Source organism: Dama dama, chromosome 11, assembly GCF_033118175.1.
Source record: "Dama dama isolate Ldn47 chromosome 11, ASM3311817v1, whole genome shotgun sequence".
Lineage (NCBI taxonomy): Eukaryota > Metazoa > Chordata > Mammalia > Artiodactyla > Cervidae > Dama > Dama dama.
In genome coordinates, this window is record NC_083691.1 from 55,438,311 (window position 1) to 55,459,123 (window position 20,813).

Genomic DNA, 20,813 nt, shown 5'->3' on the forward strand with positions numbered 1-20,813 from the left:
ATTTTTCTGGAGTTTCTTTGCTTTCTCTATGATGCAACGAACGTTGACAATTTGATCTCTAGTTTCTTTGCCTTTTCTAAATCCATCTTGAACACCTTGGATTTCTCTGTTCACGTACTGTGGAAGCCTAGCTTGAAGGATTTTGAGCAGTTCCTTGCTAGCATGTGAAATGAGTGCAATTGTACGGCAGTTTGGATATGCTTTGGCGTTGCCCTTCTCTGACTTGACCTCTGCTCAGATGCCCTGTGGGACCTGGCAGGGCCCCAGCCACACAGAAGGCAGACATGGCATGCAATTCCACCGCTGACCAGTAGGTACAGAGGTGGCGCTACACCTCCCCTGGTGGCTTTAATACACTGAACACGGAGCACCCTGGGGGTTCAGTCACTCTGCACCCCAGGTTCCACACACCATAGATGTGGCTGTGCCCTGATGAGGAAGGTGTTTCTTCACTACAGGGAGATTTTTTTTAAAGCCTCTTTTTTTGGGGGAGGGGTCACACTATAGGGCTTGTGGGATCTTAGTTCCCTGTCCAGGAATCAAACCCAAGCTCTCTGCAGTGGAAGTGCTGAGTCTTAACCACTGGACAGCCAGGAAATTCCCTCCTGTTACTTCTTGCAACACTGGATACCTGGGATTCTCAGCATTAAAAAAAATTAATTTACTTGTTTATTTATTTGCTGTGCTGGGTCTTCATTGCTGCGAGAGCATTTCTCTAGTTGTGGTGTATGGGTTCCTCATTGCCATGGCTTTTCTGGTTGCGAAGCACTGGCCCTACGGTGCACGGGCTTCAGTAGTTGTGGCACATGGGCATAATTGCTCCATGGCATGTGTGATCTTCCCAGACCAAGTATTGAACCCGTGTCTCCTGCATTGGCAGGTGAATTCTTTACCACTGAGCCACCAGGGAAGCCTGCACCATGGCATCTTAAATGTTGTTTCTTCTGTTCACACTTAGATGTATGGTTGTTGTCTTCTTTCCCAGCAGAATGTAAACTCCCTGAAGGCAGGCCCAGGTTAGACTTTACTCACTTTTCTATCCTCAGTGCCTGGTGGGACATGTGGAAAGGAATAGACATTCATTAGTATTTGCTGAAAAAATGGATGTTGAAATCAACCCTGAATACTCATTGGAAGGACTGATGCTGAAGCTGAAGCTCCAATACTTTGGCCACCTGATGGAAATAGCTGGCTGACTCATTGGAAAAGACCCTGATTCTGGGAAAGGTTGAAGACGGGAGGAGAACGGGGTGACAGAAGATGAGATGGTTGGATGGCATCACCGATTCAATGGACATGAACTTGGGCAAACTCTGGGAGACAGTGAGGGACAGGAAGGCCTGGCATGCTGTAGTCCATGGGGTCACAAAGAGTCAGACAAGGCTTAGTGACTGAACAATAGCAACAACATGGATGGGGTTTGAGGCAGGGCTTCTGGTTCAGGGTGTGTCCTACTGACTGGTTGGGGGGACTATCCAGAGGCTACCTGAGCAGCTACTGGGACAGTCCACCTTCTCAGGGAAGAAGGAAGCAGCTGGAAACTCTAGTCTGTAGCAGAGCTCCAGTGTGCCAGGCTGGGACAAATCTGAAAACAGCCAGGTCCGCCCCCAGCCCCACCCCCAGGGACCCTTGTCCAAGTCTCAGGGACAGGATGTCTGTGAGTAAACACTGAAAGAGATGCTTCAGCTAAACTCCCCTGGACAGGGACTTCCATAGTGGTCTAATGGTTAAGAATACACCTCCCAGTGCAGGGGACACTGGATTGATCCCTGGTTAGGGAACTAAGATCCCGCATGCCTCAGAACAACTAAGCCCATGCGCCATGACTGCTGAATCCCCCGCACTCTGGAGCCCGTGAGCCACAACTAAAGAGCACAACCACTGTAACAAAAGGTCCCGCATGATGCAACGGAGATCCCACATGCCACAACTAAGACCTGATGCAGCCAAATAAATTAAAATAAAACCTAAAAGACCTGGGACATGCTGGTTCATGTCTCCTAAAAGATGGAGAAGCCATAATGGTGCAAGAGCTTTTCCTCACTTTAGACTAGAACTCTTGGTGTTTTGGGATCTCAGGGGCCCAACTTTGAACCACTGGCAGAGATGGCAGCCAGCAGGCCCTGGTGGCAGTGCAGAAGGAACAGCTGTGCTGTGCTAAATTACCTTAGCCATGTCCCACTCTTTGCAACTCCGTGGACTGTAGCCCACCAGGCTCCTCTGTCCATGGGATTCTCCATGCAAGAATACTGGAGTGGTTTGCCATGACCTCTTTCAGGGTATCTTCAGAACCTAGGGATCAAACAAGCATCTCTTAAGTCTCCTGCTTTGACAGGTAGGTTCTTTACAACGAGTGCCACCTGGAAAGCCCAGAAGGAACATCACCCATCACTAAGTACCCTTGGGAAAAGGTGATACCCAGCATGGCCACACACAGTGCAGTTGGCCTGACTTGTAAGTGATCAAGTCACAGAAATAGCTGGAGGGCAATATGTAGGAGTCCTGTGATGCATAAATGTCACTCTGTCAAATTTACTCACAGTGAGTAACAATTAAAAAACAAATCTAAAGACAAGTAGTGTATCGACCGGCTGATGGTACTGGTTGAAGCTATTTCTTGGTAGAAGCTTTCTTGAAGCTATTTCTTGGTGTTTGATCATCACCCACTGTCTCTATACTTTAAAAACATTGAAACAAAAGAAAGGAAAGCTTACCTCACTCCTCAGGTATACTAGCAAATGAGAAGCTATTTGAGAACAATTCAAGGTACTGTAGATATTATCCTATTTTAGTTATGTGGTGAGGCAGGACTGGTGTGAGTCAATGGTAAGAAGACTGAATGCCAAGACCTGGAAGGTCGGGCTGGGGAATAAAATTCCGGAAGAATGACAGCAGTGTTGCTGTCCTGCCACATGCAGTGGATGTGGCAAGGGTCAGGTACCAGGTAACCCAGCAGCAGAGGTCACTGTCGAAGTGAGCTGCAGGGGAAGCTGGAGTCACTGGGTGATTCTGGGATGGAGCTAGTAGATGTGAGGATGGGGAAGGGGTCCAAGTGAGGGCTCAGAGTGGACTGTGAGAACCCCATTTAGATGGTTTCTGGATCCAAGGTCTCATCAACTTTAGAAACCAGAGATGGAAGTTGCCAGTGACTGTGAAGTGATGTGAAGATGAGTAGAAGGTGGATACAAGGGAGAAAGGGTGATGTTAAGAAAATGAATTTCTGAGAGAGAGGCCTCAGTGAAGACTGGGCCCCTCTTGCGGCCTGGGAGCTTGAGAAACTGGTTATGGGCAATCCAGATGAGGTCTGCTGAGTCTGTGAGAGATTGCTAATCTCTCTTTTGTATCACACCCTGAAGTGTGACTCAGATGATGGTGGCTGTGTGGTTAGGAGTGTGTCCTGAGCTCTGATCAGCAACAAGCAGGAGAGGTTCCAGAGTCTGTCCTCTCCATCTGATCTGTCTTTCATTGGCCAGAGTGGTGTGTTCAGGAGCTTCTGTCTGAGACACAAAGTAAGGCAGGCTTATAATTTATCAAGCACCAGTAAAGCTTCCAATGTCAACAGGCTTCCCAGGTACCAGGGTGGGTCCACAGAGTCAGCTTATGCATGAACTGTCCTATAACATCAATTTTTAGAAGATATTGAGGGAAGTACATCCAAAATGTGTGTATGTTAGCCAGCCATGTCCGATCTTGTGTGACCTCATGGACTGTAGTCTGTGCTCCTCTGTTCATGGAATTCTCCAGGCAAGAATACTGGAGTGGGTAGCCATTCCCTTCTCCAGGCGATCTTCCTGACTCAGTGATTGAACCCATATTGCCTGCATTGCAGGTGGATTCCTTACTGTCTGAGCCATGAGGGAAACCCACATTCAAAATAGTAAAAGGAAACTATGCCACATGAGGCTCCTTCCAGTCTGTCTGCCATTCATCTATCTACCCATTCATCCCTCTCTCCCTCCATCCATCCATTCATCCATCCATTCATCTACCCAAAAGGACACAAGGTGGTGATGAACACATTCATTTTCTCAACTGCCATAATATTTTCACACATATACACATGTGTCAAAAGTGATAGAAGGTGTGCACTTCAGATGTATGCTGGTGAGTATACTTTAATTATATCTCAGTAAAGTTGGGAAAAAGGAAGGAATTCAGTGTATATCTGTCGGTCAGAACTGATGACAACTCACGCAACCATCAATGGAGAATGGATGAAGTATGGCATATTAATGCAAGGGAATGGTGCTCCGCAATGGAAAGGAACAAACTCTTCATACACACAACAACGTGGGTAAATCTCACATACCTTAATGCTAATTAAAAGAAGTCAGACATGGGACTTCCCTGGTGTTCCTATGGTTCTCCATGCTTCCAGTGCAGGGGGCATGGAGTTGATCCCTGGTTGGGCAACTAGGATGCCATGTAGTATGCTCCCCCAAAACAGCCACACCAGAAGATCCATTGTTTGTGATTTATTTATACACGTTTCAAAACCAGAGAAGAGAGAACTATTGTGTTTAAGAGTATGTGCTCAGATGGTAAAACTATAAAGAAGCAAGGGTAGGATTATCATTAAGGTTGGGGTAGTATTAGCTTAGGGAAAGAGGGTCTGGAAGTTAGGATGCTTCTGGGTGCAGGCAGCATTTTTGGCCTGGGTTGTGGTTATGCACCTATTTGCTTCCTAATAAACAATTGTCCATTTTATTTTGTGCACATTTCTGAATATGCTTTACATTTCATTACTGAGAATGGAGCGATGTGTATGTGCTATGCTTTTATGGAAAGAGAAAAAAGAGTTTTAGCAGTAGTTTACTCTGAGGAGAGAGACTAAGGGAAGGTGGGACAGTAGAAGCTTTTATTTGTTTTCCTTATACATTTCATTAAAAAAATGTAAATTCCCTCATGCAGTTTTTAAATAAAATTAAAAAGCATAATCATAAACTCAGGGATAATAAAGCAAAGGAGGGACTGGCCAACTGTAGGTGCTGAAATGGGGATCCGAGGAGAGAAGAAGAACAGGCAGGATAACCTGTGTATCTATGTCAGTAAGTGTATGTCAAGTGAAAGACAGGAAGATGAAGCAGAGAGAGCCTCTGAGGGATTCAAAGCATTAGAAAGGCTTGATCTGCTATTGCTGACTTTGAGGACAGAGAGGGCCATGAGGCAGGAAATGCCAGCAGCCTCTAGAAGCTGAGAATGAATTTCAGATGACAGCCAGCAGGGAAAAGGAAACTTCAGTCCTACAACCATGGGGAACTGAATTCTGCTAACAACCTGAATGACTTTGATACTACACTTGATCTTAGCCAAAAGGCCGAGAAGCGATCCTGAATGACTTTGGAAGTGGATTCTTCCCAGATGAGAGTCCACCCAGCCAACACTTTGATTTCGGCCTCATGAGACCCACAACAGAGGAACCAATTGAACCCACTCAGACTTCTGACCTATAGTTGTCAGATCATTAAATGAGTGTTTTTTGCTTGCTTGTTTGTGAGTTTGGAGCAGAGAAAGGTTTATTAAAGGGCAATGCAAAGAGATGGGTGGCTCATACCCTAGAAGCCCTGAGCTCCCTGGAAGGTCTATATGGGTGTGGTTTTAAGGCACTGTGTTTGTGATAACTGTCACAGCAACAAGAGAAAACTAATATAGCCACAGGCTGACATGGAAAATAGAAGTGATTCTGTAGCCTATTGTATAAGGATGTCCTTGAAGACAATGCTCAATGGGTCAGGGGCTTCTGGGAGCAAGATGGAGACACATTAATAAAGGACACGGAGAGGTTTCACCTATTAATAGATAGGGGAGGTGGTGGGAAGGATGAGCATTTGTACTTCTAAGATAATTTGTCACTTCTAAGACTGATCTACTCTTCAAAGCTTCAGCCACATCCTTGTTAACCACCGACCCGGCAGTTTAAATCATGGGGTTAAGAGGACAAAACTACATGTGTGAGTGTGTGAGTGTGAGAGTGTGTGTGTGTGTGTACCACACTGTCAGGGTTCCCTGAAGATATAGAGGACATCTGCAGGTACAGGTACAGAGAAGCCCCTCTTTGGCAGAATAAATTAGATCCCACCCACTTCTACTTTCTTTTCCAGGAGGATTTTACACAGGAAATTAGGTCTTTAGAAATTGTATGTAGGACTAAAGAAGTAGGTTCTGAATTGGGCCTTGAAAAATTCAGAAGTTATTCTCAATAGTTGATGTTAAAGGCAACTTGAAGCTGGTTCTGAAGCTCAGAGTTCAAAAACATACATTCAGGAATAAATTGCTGTTCAGGGATTAGAAAGCCAAATTCACGAAGACTTTTGATACTGGACATGCTCCTGCCCCCAAATGTAACACTTCTATGACCTTGCTTTCCAGCAGACAAAATAGTCAAAAGAGAATAGAAAGATGGTATTGGGGTCAACCTCCCAAGACCCACGTCAGTGCCTCTAACTGTAAACAGGGTTTCGCACCCAGACCCAAGTTGCAGTGAATTCTGGGAAGTGTTGCTGTAACTTTCCAACCTCTCCAGATAGAAGGAAGGAAAAAAAAGAAGGTGAGAGAGTCTAAGCATAATAGCCACCCAAGTTGGCTTTTCTTGTTTTCCTCTCTCACATTTATATTTTGAGTGGTAAGCTGCTGCTGAGAGGTTTAAAAAAAGATTTTTTTTAATTGACATATAGTTGATATACAATGTTGCATATATACAGCCAAGTGATTCAGTTATAAATATACATACAATCAATTCTTTTTCAGATTCTTTTCTATAATAGGCTATTATAAGATGTTGAATATAGTTCCTTGTGCTATACAGTAGATCCATAATAAAAATTTTGATTAAAATGTTTTAATGGCTCGTTTCCAAAGTTTACATGAATCTCATATTTACAGAACAGTTTGCATCCAAGTTTTTTGGGTAGTACAAACATCAGTATAGCCAGAAGTCAACTCATTTAACTTCAGCAAAGTTAAAAGTTAACAAAAGTTAACTCATTTTACTTATGTGTTAACAACAAATTAGCATTTGTAAGGTACAATATTCCTGAACAGATATAAACACTTTCGTGGTATTATTTTGTTTTCAAAGGAAAGCATTATTTAATAAATAGTATCATGGCCCCAAAAGATGCATTATGAAAAGGTATAAAAATTGGTGGGGGAAAAACTACAGTTCAGTTAATTTTTGTATGTGCTGAGTCATCATTCTAACTCATTTAATAATTATAATTCTTATTGTTGTAAGTTTTGATTAGTTTTAATGTTAAAACTAAACTGTTAAAATATTTTAAAATTATTATTTTCTTTTTTGAAAAATTAATTAATTTATTTTAATTGGAGGTTAATTACTTTACAATATTGTAGTGCTTTTTGCCATCCATTGACATGAATCAGCCATGGGTATAAATGTGTCCCCCATCCTGAACCCGCTTCCCACCTCCCTCCCCATCCCATCCCTCAGGGTCATCCCAGTGCACCGGCCCTGAGCGCCCTGCTCATGCATCGAACCTAGACTGATGCTCTATTTCACATATGGTAATATACATGTTTGAATGCTATTCTCTCAAATCATCCCACCCTTGCCTTCTCCCACAGAGTCCAAAAGTCTGTTTTTTACATCTGTGTCTCTTTTGCTGTAACTTTGCTGTCTCTTTTGCTTGCATGTAGGGTCATCTTTCTAAATTCCATATATATGTGTTAGTATATTGTATTGGTGTTTTTCTTTCTGACTTACTTCACTCTGTATAATAGGCTCCAGTTTCATCCACCTCATTAGAACTGATTCAAATGCATTCTTTTTAATAGCTGAGTAACATTCCATTGTGTATATGTACCACAGCTTTCTTATCCATTCGTTTGCCGATGGACATCTAGGTTGCTTCCATGTTCTGGCTATTAGAAACAGTGCTGCAATGAACACTGGGGTACATGTGCCTCTTTCAATTCTGGTTTCCTCGATGTGTATGCCCAGTAGTGGGATTGCTGGGTCACATGGCAGTTCTATTTCCAGGTTTTTAAGGAATCTCCACACTGTTCTCCACAGTGGCTGTACTAGTTTGCATTCCCACCAACAGTGTAAGAGGGTTCCCTTTTCTCTGCACCCTCTTCAGCATTTATTGTTTGTAGACTTTTTGATAGCAGCCATTCTGACCAGGGTGAGATGGTACCTCATTGTGGTTTTGATTTGCATTTCTCTGATATATTATTGATTATTTTCAGGTTGCTCAAGATTATGAATTATAAGTGGACAAAGCAACATTTCTAGTTGAGAAATGGAACCACAAGTAATGTGATGTTTCCTTTTTTTGGCTGTGCTGGGTTTTTTGGCTGTGCAGCGTCGTTGTTGTGGTGTGCAGTCTTTTTTTTTTTTTTGTCTAAGTGTGTTGCTCAGGCTTCTCTTATTGCAGAGCACAGGTTCTAGAGTGTCCAGGCTCAGTAGCTGCGGCTTGGGGCTTAGTTGACCCTCATGTGGGATCACAGTTCTGTCACCAGGGATTGAACCCACACCCCCTGCATTGGAAGCCCAATTCTTAACCACTAGACACCAGGGAAGCCCAAAATGATGTCTCTTAAGCTAAGCTTATGACAATTAAACCAATCCACTGTAGCAGTAAGGAAACTATTGACAAAGTAGAACCAAAGAATGTTCCTCTTCAAATATGGTAGAGACTGTACTTTCAGTAAAAGGATGACTATTTGAAGTAGCACTGATGGTTACCAGATACCAAGAAAACAGATAATGAGCTTGGACAAAAGTATTTTTTAGAGCTTTCATTATAATTGGAATGGAATAAAAAGGGAAGAGAAGATAGTCTCATTTATATGGGAAGTTACCCTAAATAGCCTATACAAGGATAATGACTTCTGACCAGAGGTTACGTCATAAATAAAATCATCACCATGGAAAATGACAGGCAGTAGCCCTGAAGGCTGAAATCAAAAGAACATTGATAAGACTAAACACACTGTGTCTTCAGGTTTAGTAGATAGTCGGAGTTCTCAAAACATAAGCAAGGACAGAAATTCAAATTAAAATACTGTAGATAAAAATAAAACTAAGTGTTGACATAAACAGAAACTTGATGACTTTAGAGAAATTTGGGTAATAATCTATACATGCTATCAGGAAAATTGGAGAGACTTCTATGACGGTCCCGTGGCTAAAACCCCATTCTCCCAATGCTGGGGGCTGGGGTTCAATTCCTAGTCAGGGAATTAGATCCCACTTGCTGCAGCTAAAGATTCTGCATGCCACAACTAAGAGTTCACATGCTGCAGCTAAGATCTGGCACAGCCATGTAAATAAATTCATGAATAAATAAATTTAAAAAAAATTTTTAAAAGGAAAACTGGAGAATTCATGACTGCAAAAAGCTGTAAGTCGAGGAAATAATTTGGATAAATAGGCAGACATAGTACTCAGTAACTCTAATGCCTTAAAGTACTAAATTCCTGAAATACGATACAACAGAAATGTTTACAGAAGAAAAAGATCCATGAAGACCAGTGAAAAGCAAAATACTCCATACAATATTGGTGAGTATTTTTTTCCTTCTTATTCCAAGTATGAGGCTATTTAATATTTTTCCAAGTATAATCAAGAAAAGCAAACAGGGGCTGCTTTTAACCTCAAGGGGCTGATTTATTTCATGTAACTGGAACTGAATAGAGCTCTCTAAAGAAAGAGCAGGGTTTTTGTTTCTTTGTTTTTGTTCAGTAGAGCAGTCATATGTTAGTTAAATTTCAGGTGGCTTGCTGAAATATAAAACCTTGCTTCACTCTGTTTTACACCACCTACTTTCTCCAGCAGGCTGATGATCTTCTTATTTATTTCAGTTTTACTGCCTCTAATGATCTCTTTCTTTTTCTACCATTTCATTTCGTTATACAAAAATGCCCCGTGAGCAAGTTCAGAGCCATGCGCCAAGTGTGGGACTGTGCGAGGGCAGTACCTCTAAGCTGCACCTTCCTCGGAAGGCGGTGGGACCCTACTGTAGCCGAGGGATGTGGGGGTGGGGGTGGGGGTCGTGCTCTGCAGTCACCATCTCCGGCCACTCAATGGAGCTCAGTGCTCCTGAGTCCCGAGTTCTTCCTAAAACTTTTTTGAAAGGTGTAAAGAAAGAAAAACTGAAAGTCATAGTATGCTCATGGCTGGAAAACTGACTGTAAAGAGATGAATTTTTTCTATATTAATTTTTAGTTCTAACAAAATTTGGTATGAGAATTTCATTGTGATAGTTTATTAAAAAATTTCTAAATTGTTATCTTTAGTATTTAGTATTAACACAGTGGCAAAGAATCCGCCTGCCAGTGTAGGAGATTCAAGAGACTCGGGTTTGATCCCTGGGTCAGGAATATCCCTTGGAATAGGAAATGGCAACCCACTCCAGTATTCTTGCCTGGGAAATTCCATGGATAGAGGAGCCTGGCAGGCTACGGCCATGGGGGTCGCTGAGTTGAACACAACTGTGTGCGCACACACACACACAAAATATACTTTATACATACTTCTGGAAAATAAAGTATTAAAGTTTTTAAAATATTTTAAAGATACTTTTTCTTGTTTTTTGAAGTATACTTTTAAAGTAAAGTAATATTAAAGAAAAATCTGAAAAAGAAAGTTGCAGTAGTTAAACCATGTGGTGTTAAATAGAACACTCAATATTCAGACCAGTGGGACAGAAGAGATAGCCCAGAATTTGATGTTATTGAAGGTAACTTGATATATTATAAAAGAATAAATTCAAATCAGTAGAGAGCAGGGAAAATATACCATCAACAATTTAAATTAACTGAATATATCATTTTGTAAAGAATAAAATTTGATTTCCCCATATCTTACTAAAATAAAGTTCCAGAGAATTAAAATAGCACATTAAAAAACTAGGTAAGAGCAAAATTTGAAAAAAAAATTTTTTTTAGAAAAAAGCAGTAATGACATGACAACTTTCTAAACTGAAAAAACATGTCATAAAGAAAAGATATGTTTGACTATAGAAAATGAAACATTTCTAAACAAAAGAAAAATGTCACCAATATTTAAAGGTAAGCTATGAAGTGACAAAGCATTTGGAGTATTTTGTTTTGTATTATTTTTTTAATGTTTACTCTTGCCTTTTTTAATCCTCTCTCCTCCCCCAAGTGGAGTAGTTTAATCATACCATTAATATACTTATTACATAAAGCAATAAACTGGTAGAACTAAAAAAAAAAAAGAATCCTTAGAAATTGAAAAAAAGGATAGTAGAGTCTAATAGATAATGGGCAAGGGACGAAAATCAAAATAAGAAAGAAAACTCCCCCAAATAAAAAGTTAAAAAAATATATGTAGGTATTTATTTATTTGGCTGCCTCTGGTCTCAGTTGCAGGAACTTCATTGTATCATGTGAGATCTTTTGTTGTTGTGCAGGGACTCTCTAGTTGTATTTGGGAGGGCTTAGCTGCTCAGCGGCTTGTGCAATCCCGGTTCCCTGACCAGGGATCGAACCCACATTCCTTGCATTGTGAGGTGGATTCTTAACCACTGGACCACTAGGAAAGTCCTCCTCCCCAAATGCATTTAACAGTAAAGAAATATTTGGGAAAATATTAAACAATTTGCAGTCATAAGTGGAGATTAAATGTACTTACTATTTCTACTCATTACATTTGCAGATTAGAGACTATGATAATATCTAATGCTGGTGAAAGTACAGCAAACTTGTAGGTAATGGCAGTGTAAACAGATATAATACTTTTGGTACCGATACAGTACATTTTGATAATGTTCATTGTTGTTTAGTTGCTAAGTTGTGTCCAACTCTTTTGAGACCCCATGGACTGCAGCCCACCAGTTTCCTCTATCCCTGGGATTTCCCAGGCAAGAATATAGGAGTGAGTTGCCATTTTCTTCTCCAGGGAATCTTCCTGAACCAGGGATTGAATCTGCATCTCCTGCACTGGCAGGCCAATTCTTTACCACTGAGTCACCAGGAAATCCTTAATGTTCATTAGGAACCATGAGATTGTAACTTAAGCATTTTTGGATAATCTTTTTGTTGAGACGTGATTACATACAGTGAAATGCATAAATCTTAAATGTAGAGAGTGATGAGATTTGATAGATGCATGTACCCATGAAATTCACACCCCAGTCAGGATGGAAAACATTTTCGTCACCTGAGAGAGCCCTTTTGTGTACTTTCCCCAAAACCCCCACACCCTCTTCTCACCTCCTATCATTTTTCTGCTGTTTTTCACCATATGTGAATTTTGCCTGTTCTAGAATTTCATATCAATGGGATCATGCAGAGTGTAGTTTTTTTGTGTTTGGCATTTTTTGCTCAGTGTTTGGCATTCATCTATTTTGTTGCATATATTAGTATTTTATTTCTTTTTATCACCAAGTAGTGTCGCATTATATGGCTAAACTTTATTTATCCATTTACCTGTTGGTGGGCATTTGGGTTATTTCTGATGTTTGGCTTTTGTGGGAAAGTTTCTAACAGCATTATCTCTTTATTATTTTTGTTGTTTTTGTGGTGGTAAAATACATATAACACAAACTTGCCATTGTAGCCATTTCAAAATGTACAATTCAGTGGCGCTAATTAAATATTCTGCAAATATCACTATTTCCAAAATTTATTTTTATGACCTTAAATAGAAACTCAGTAACCAATAGCAATAATTCCCTCTTTTCCTCTCCCCTCAGCCCCTGTTAATCCTTCATCTAATTTCTATCCCTACAAATTTGCTTTTTATAGATATTTCATGTAAGTGGTATCATATGTATTGTTTTGTATCTGGCTTATTTCATTTAGCTTAATTCTTTCAAGGTTCGTCCATGTTGTTACCTGTATCAGAACTTTATTCCTTTCCATGGTTGAATCATATTCCATTGTGTATATATATATATATATATATATATATACCATATTTTGTTGATCCATTCATCTGTCAATGGACACTTGGGTCATTCGCACTTTTGGCTATTTTGAATAATGTTTTGATGAACATTGATGAACAAGTGTCTCTTTGAATCTCTGTTTTCAGTTTTTTGGAGTATGTATCTAGGAGTGTAGGTGCTGGGCCATGTTTCTGTGAACATTTTTGTAATAATCTTTGTATGTGCATATGTTTTCATTAGCGTGGGTAGACATGTAGAGGTTATAGGGCATGTGTAGCCTTAACTCTATGAAACACTGTCAATCTACATTTAAAAAGTTCATTTTATATTCTCACCGACAACTTTTGAAGTACCTGTTGCTCCACATCCGTATTAACACTTAGTATTGTCTTTTTCTCCCCCCACATATGACAAATATTTAATATGATTTTTAATATCTCAGTACATCCTTGCACAATGAATATTATTATTCATTTTTTAAAATTTGAGATGTAATTGACATATGACATATGTTTCAGGTTTACAACATAATGGTTTGATGTAATATAGATTGCAAAAATACTACGACCAGAAGCCTAGTTGTCATTCATCACCACATGTTATAATTTTTTTGTTGTGATGAGAACTTTTAAGATTTCTCTCAGCAGCTTTCAAATATACATATAGTATTATTAACTATAGTCACTGTGCTATGTGTTACACAGCCAGGACTTGCTTTATAACTGGAAGCTTGTACTTTTTTACCACCCTCACCTATTTTGCCCTCTTCCCATATCGTGCCCCACGCCCAGAAAAGGGCTCTGTTTCTATGAGTTCTGTTTTTTTGTTTTCTTTTGTTTGTTTCCTTTTTGGATTCCACACGTAAGCAAGATCTTGTTATTTTAATTATAGTCATTTTGATACCATCATTTCATGGTAGTTTTAACATAGAATTCCCTCATGAGTTATGATATTTAACACTTTTTCAAATATTTATTGGCTATTCTTCCTTTATGAAGTGACTATTCAAATATTGTGCCCATTTAAAAGAGTCAGAGTGTTTTGCTATTATTATTGATACAGTACTTCCTGTGATAAAGAACCTATGAACAGACCCACATTTATACAGTCATTTGATAGAAATGACCCAGATGTCAAAGCAATTCAACGGGAAAATAAAAATCTTTTCAAAAAATTGATCTGAAGCAACAGAACTTCAACCCAGCTCATTTGAGATGAATCACAGACCTAAATGTAGAAAACTATAAAACTCCTAGAAGAAAAAAGAGGATATCTTCATGACACTGGGGAAATCAGAGATTTCTTGAAGAAGATTGACTTGAGGCGGGCTGGTCCATGGGACCCCACGACCACAGATAGGACTTGTGGACTTGTGCTAGGTTCTTGTCACATAGGACCCCAGGACCCCTTGTCCATACCCCTTAGCACCCCAGAAAAGGATTTGTTGGAATATCTGATCTTACTGAATTCCCCAAAGATATTTGTATATGTGTGTATTTACTGATATATATGTTTAATGAATTCGGTAAAGAAAGACATGAGTCACCTTCTTGGGCTTTTCCCCCTTCACTAATGTGGTCTCCACACATACACCATGGTCTCTTCACGTGGTTAGGGAAGAGGAGGCCTGTGGAGGGGAGCGGGGACAGCGACAGACCTGGCAGCCAGATGGCAAGCAACTTTGGCCTAGAAACCTAGAGATAGGGACAATGTGGAGTGGGGACGAACTTGGATTTTGGAGTTTGAGTTCAAATCCCCAGACGTATGTGGTCTGAGCTGTGTGTCCTTGGAGCATTCACTGGGCTTCTCTAGAGTCCTGGTTTCCTTATAGGAGGCGAACCCATTAGCTGACTATCTGGTCTCAGGGCAGTTCTAGGAATCAAGGGTGGATCTGACAGCAGAGGCAACCCCGCCCTCAAGCAGACCACATAAATGCAACACCTCAAACTCAGCTTTCACACACAAGCTCCATTTCCTAATTTTCCTGCTTCACCACTGGCCCCTCAGCCTTCAAATACTATAAAACTTTGGCCTCCTGCCTCCTCTGTCTCTTGTATCTGATTAGTTACAAAATCCCATCAATTTTTCCTTCAAAATACTGCTTAGCAAGAAGTCCTTCTGTAGCTGACACTGCTGTTGCCTACCTAATTCCCCTGACTTCTCATCTGTCCTTCCTGGCAGAATCTCAGTTTTGTTCAAAGCCCAGCCAAAGGCATCCTTCTGTATAGCCCTTCACAGTTGCGGGTACCTGCTGGGACATACTGATGAGACAAGCTGAAGGTCTCTGGGAAATATTTGCTTTTTTAAAATATACACAAGTACCTCCCTTTCCTGCTTCACTCTTCTAATTTTTCCACCTGGGCTGGGGCCCTAGGGCCTGGAGGGGCTACAGTAGTCGTCTTGAGATTATGAGGCAACCAGTCTGAAGAAGGCATTCATATCACTCACCCAGACTATTGCACTAGCTATTGAAGGGCTCTCCGCCTCTGTTCTGCAAGTGGAAGCTTCATGAGTCCCAGAATTGAGGACTCCAGTTAGAGTTCATCCCTAAAATAGAATATGAAGCAACCAATGGAAATGATGAAGGAAATCTAAATTTATTGACTGGATGATGTTCATGATATCTTGTTAAATTTAAAAAGCTGTCCCAAAGCATTTTTTATGATATATAAGTTTATATAAGCATATACTTATTTATAAATATATTCATTTAAAGGTATAAGTGGATATTTCTATAAATTGTTTATAATTAAGTTCCAATGTATTGAGATATCAGACATGCAGCATTGTATAATTTTAAAGTGTACAACATAATGATTTGACTTACATTCATCATGAAATGATCACAGTGGATTTAGTGAACATCCATCATCTCATAGAAATCAGCATTAAATAGACAAAAAGTTTTCCTTGAAGTGAGAGCTCTTAGGATTTACTTTCTTTACAGTTTTCATTTATAATGTACCGCAGTGTTCATTATCTTTATCACATTATACATTACATCCCTACCATTTACTTATCTTATAACTGGAAGTTTGTACCTTCTGACAACCACTTTCATCTAATCCTACCCCTTACCCTTCCACCCCAGCCTCTGGTAACCATTAATCCAACCTCTTTTTTCTAAGAGTTTGTTTTTAAAGTATAATTGACCAACAACACTATGTAATTTCCTGGTACACAACATAAAGAATCAATATTTCTATAAGTTTGAAAATGATGACCACTATGAGTCTAGTTGTCATCTGTCAATATTCCTGTAAATCTGTTTGGTGAACTTATAAGTGGTTTCATTTATTGTTTCTTGCTTATATAATTAAAATTTATTTCAATAAAAATAAAAATAAGAGAGCCAAAGTGCTTAAAAATGCTTAAATTCCTTGCTCCTTAATGTGTCATTCAGCGACTGCCACAATAGGCAAGAACAAAGGTGGTGTGTTTATGTGTGAATTTATGAGTATTTGAAAGTATGTGGTTGTGAATTAATGTGTGAGTATGTGTGTGTGGGTATCTGGGAGTGTGAGTGGCTATGAGCGTGTGTGAATTTGTCAGTGCTTTGGAGAGCATATGCCCCTGAGTTCCCGTAACTGTGTGTAAATGTGTGACATGAGTTAGTGTGAGTGTGTCTGCTACCCTGGGATTGGGGTAATAAGCCAGAAAGGATTCAAGGGGCCAGACAAACTATGGGATGCTCAGTTTAATTAGAATTTCAGGTAAACAACAAATACTTTTCAGTGTAAGTATATTCCATGCAATATTTGGGACATATGAATACTAAGAAATTAATTTTATCTAATATTCAAATTTAACTGGGTAGCCTGTATTTTTCTTACAGATGAGGGCCAATGACATTTATGACTCAGATGACTATTCAGAGGCCCAGAAGTTGGGACAAGACCCCTGGCTGGGGCTCCCATCCTTCCCACTGGCTCTCTTGGTCCATTAGACAGGTCACTGCCAGGCTGGGCTGAACCCGGCTCTAAGGGAAAGGCCCAGCCTCCTTGGGGATGGTGAGAAGGCTGGTGTGGGTCTAGGGGACCCGAGGTGCCCATGGAGCTCATGATCAGGGTCCATGAAGCCCGAGAATGCAGGGCTGGGAGGAGGCGCTGTCAGGATCTACCCTGGGGGCAGCTTTTTCTGCATCTGAATCATGTAGTGCTACATTGGCTTAAATGACTGGAAGGAGACCTGGGAGGAGAAGGATGATGTAGCGACACCAGCCCAGACCTCTGGGGTGGGAGGAAGAGATAAGACAGAGGGGCATGGATACTCACCTGGCCAAGGGCCCTACCCAACCCCTCGGTAGTGGGGACTTCTCGTTACCACATCAGGGCAGGGTGGGCATCATGGCGGCCAATGCTCTCCATCAACACTCAGCTCAGCTCAGAAAGTTCTAGTACTGGGCAGGGGGGTGGAGAGGGGTGTGTGGTAGCTCTGAGGTACACTCCTCCCCCCACTTCTCCACATACCGGCACCAGTGTTTGTGGTAAACCCAGTGACGTGGGAGGTGGCCAACAAGAGGAAGAGGACCCTGTCTGGTCAGATTGCCAGGTTCCCAGCCTCTATAAAACAGACTGTGGAGGGAGCCTGGGCAGCAGCCTCAACATGACCTCCTGGGCCGTCCTGCTCATCGCCTCAGTGCTCCTGGTCGCCCCAGGTGAGGACGCTCCCCTTGGGATAGATCCAGATGGCTCCTCCTCCCAGCCCTGCTTTCTCAGATTTGATGGACCCGAGCATGAGCTCCAAGGGCATATGGCATGGGTCAGAGCAGCCCCAGGGCAGAGTAGGGCAGGAGCCCCCTGGGACCCCTCACAAGGCCGCCTCCCTCTTCTGGGCCCCAGCTGCCTCCTGGGCTCTTCCCAGCCAGGAGAAGTGACTTCTCCTCTCCCTCTGTCTGTGGAGGGCTGCTGACGCTGTTTCTTCCCCAGGGCTGGCCTTTTCCGGTCTGACCCCTGAGCACCACGATCAGGCGACGGCCCATCTGTGCGAAGGAGATGAGTTGTGCCAGGGCCTGTCCCCGGAGGATCCCCAGGTACACGGATGGCTTCCTGCTGCCCACCCACCATCCCACTCCTTCGTCTCCTCCCTGGGCAGCGCCAGGTGTGAGGGCCTGGAGACTGAACTGGCCAGGGGGTGGGGAGGCAGGGCTGGGAGCTGAAGATGCTGGTTTTGTTCACACTGGTACCTGACTGTGGAGTGGGGGCTACACTGGTGGCTGGGCCCTCCCCAAGAGCCTCCTCCTTGTCTGACGGTAGAACAGATGTTGGGCTGGGAACGGTGCTGTGGGTGTGGGGGCAGGTCGTGGGGCCTCTCAGCCCCTCTAAGACAGGCAGAGAGATGGGCAGGGGCCAGCCAGTCTGGCTCAGGTCCTCATATGGACAGACAGATCATGGGTCATCCTACTGGCTTGAAAGCTCCCAGGGGACACTTCCTGGTGCCCTTATGAAGTTGGGGTATCTGAGAGACCACCCTAAGGGGCTTCCTTTCCTAATAGGGTGACCTGGTGCTCCAGAAAGAGGAGCTGGGCCTACTCTGTGATAACTGTCGGTTGATAATGCAACGTCTGGAGGACATGGTGGGAGATCAGCCCAATGAGGTGAGATGGGAGACTTGTAGAACCTGGTGGGTGGAGAGGTGCTCCCAAGTGGAGTGGGGAGGGCTGAGAAGCCCTACCTAGGCTTTTTAAATGAGCTAGAAAGTGGGATGTACTTAGCTCTGAGTGAATACTTAACAAGTAGATGTATCATCACCTGAACCATAGTTTCACTTTCCCTCCCTCCCTCTCCTTGGTTCCTCCAACCTGCTCAGCATCACCACCTTCACCTTCGGGTACTCAGATTTATCCCCTTCCATGGGAGATGTCAGAAGAAGATATTTCAAAAGCAATGGACCAAGGCTCCAAGCTTGGATCCCCTCCTAACCCACCACACCCCCCACCCCCAGCAGATGGAGCCCGCAGTCTGGCCCTGGACCCAGAAGCTATATAGGCAGAGCCTTTAAAGTGGGTCTGGGCACCATTCACCACCCAGAAGACAGGGCCCGGGTATAGAGGGGCTAAGACTCGGCAGGGTCAATTGTCCTTTCCAGAGCCCCTGCTGGCCAGACTTGGGATGGGGAGGGGGGTTGAGCCTTGTCTCTCGAGTCCCTGCTCCCACTACCACCTGGCACCAACACCCGGGACCCAGCACTCCCACTGTCAGACCCGCTGAGAGCCCAAGGCTGCCAGGGCCTGCAGAGAGGCAGCGCCCAGCAAGGCTCACCTGAGGCCCGTTTTCCACCCTGGCGCTGCCGCTACAGAATACCGTCAGCGAGGCGGCCTCCAAGGTGTGCAGCAAGATGAAGGTGCTGAGAGGTGTGTGCAAGTCAATCATGAAGAGATTTCTCCGTGTCATCTCTCGGGACATCTTAGCTGGAAAAAAGCCTCAGGCCATCTGTTTTGACATCAGGCTGTGCAAAAGCAAGGCAGGTATGTGCAGAGGCAACAGCAGGGACTCATTCCCTGACAGCCTCCCCATGAAAGGGAAACTCCTAACAGCCTGAGGCAACCTTCCCCTGCCCTTCCCCACACTCCCGAAAACAATCCTGGAGTAAAATCAGGTCTCCATTTCTCTTCAGCTATGTGACCTTGGGCAAGTAACCTAACCTCTTTGAGCTTCAGTTTCCTTACTGGTGAAAGGGCGATAATGATTTCTGTTTCTGAGGTTGAAATGAGGATTGAATGAGAGCATCACGTAAGATGAGGTTGACACCAAGGAAATGGCCTGAGACTGAGATACTGGAGAAATCAGAGCCCTGATCAACCTGTCTCTTCTCTCCACACTAGGTCTCATCTGATTCCTTGGGTCCCCTGACCCCACCCTGGGGAAAAAGCACAGAAACTCCAGCATCCTCGGCCTGCTACTTCATTCCTGAATCCAGGAGTCTTCTTTCCAGTTTCTCTTGCTGAACTCCTTCCACTGCCTTTCCCTCTCAGAATAAAATATCATGCAAGACTTTTGCTTCAGCTTCTTTTCCTTTGTTGGGTTTCAGAAGAGAGGGCACGCTCATCTGACTCATAAGTTCATTCAATAAACATGTTGTATGTCCACATGTGGTTCTAGATGCTACGGATTTAGTGGTGAACAAGACAACTTAGCAGCTCTCACACATATGGTCATGAAATAATTATTGCATTGCATGTTACTCCGAGAACCTGGGGTACATCACAAATATACCCCCAGGAGCTCTCAGACCAGCTGAAGAGACCATTTGGGTTAGGGTTTTGTTGTTGTTGTTCAGTTGCTCAGACTTGTATGACTTTTTGCGACCCTATGGACTGTAGCCCACCAGGCTCCTCTATCCATGGGATTCTCCAGGCAAGAGTACTGGAGTGGCTTGTCATTCCCTCCTTCAGGGGATCTTCCCGACCCAGGGATGAAACCCACGTCATCTGCATTTCCTGCATTGCAGGCAGATTCTTTAACAATTAAACCACCGAGGAAGCTCCATATATATATATATATGAATAGATAAAGATGTGGGCTATTATAAATAGTGCTATTGAACATTGGGGTACATGTTATATTTTCAAATTATAGTTTTTGTCTTTTCTGGGTATATACTCAGAAGCAGGGCTGCTGGATTATATGGTTACTCTATTTTTAGTTTTTTAAGTAACTTCCTTACTGTTCAGCATAGTGGTTGTACCAATTTACATTCCCACTGACAGTGTAGGAGGGTTCCTTTTTCTCTATACCCTCTCTAAGATTTATAACTTGTAGACTTTTTGATGATGGTCATTCTGACCAGAGTGAGGTCAGATGGCCATCATCAAAACTACCTGAATGTAGTTTTGATTTGCATTTCTCTAATAGTTAGTGATGTTGAGCATCTTTTCATGTTTCTGTTGGCCATCTGTCTGTCTTCTTTGGAGAAATGTCTACTTAGGTCTTCTGC

General features: G+C 42.5%; 1 protein-coding gene and 1 pseudogene across 1 annotated transcript; one reads left to right on the forward strand and one right to left on the reverse strand.

The window, feature by feature from the left end:
• Window positions 1-5,198: 5,198 nt before the first annotated feature.
• Window positions 5,199-5,329, reverse strand: LOC133065753 (U2 spliceosomal RNA; annotated as a pseudogene).
• A 12,056-nt stretch (window positions 5,330-17,385) lies between these two features.
• On the forward strand, window positions 17,386-19,870 carry GNLY (granulysin). Its single transcript, XM_061156269.1, has 5 exons — window positions 17,386-17,535; window positions 17,807-17,910; window positions 18,373-18,474; window positions 19,176-19,344; window positions 19,702-19,870. The coding sequence occupies exons 1-5, from the start codon at window positions 17,484-17,486 to the stop codon at window positions 19,710-19,712; spliced, it is 438 nt and encodes a 145-aa protein (XP_061012252.1). The 5' UTR covers window positions 17,386-17,483; the 3' UTR covers window positions 19,713-19,870.
• The last annotated feature ends 943 nt before the right edge of the window (window positions 19,871-20,813 follow it).

Excerpts from the sequence above, each read along its gene's own strand:
- GNLY (XM_061156269.1), top strand. The coding sequence starts at position 17,484 with ATGACCTCCTGGGCCGTCCTGCTCATCGCCTCAGTGCTCCTGGTCGCC. Across the intron at positions 17,911-18,372 it reads TGTCCCCGGAGGATCCCCAG|GGTGACCTGGTGCTCCAGAA; the intron begins GTACACGGATGG and ends CTTTCCTAATAG. Across the intron at positions 18,475-19,175 it reads TGGGAGATCAGCCCAATGAG|AATACCGTCAGCGAGGCGGC; the intron begins GTGAGATGGGAG and ends CTGCCGCTACAG.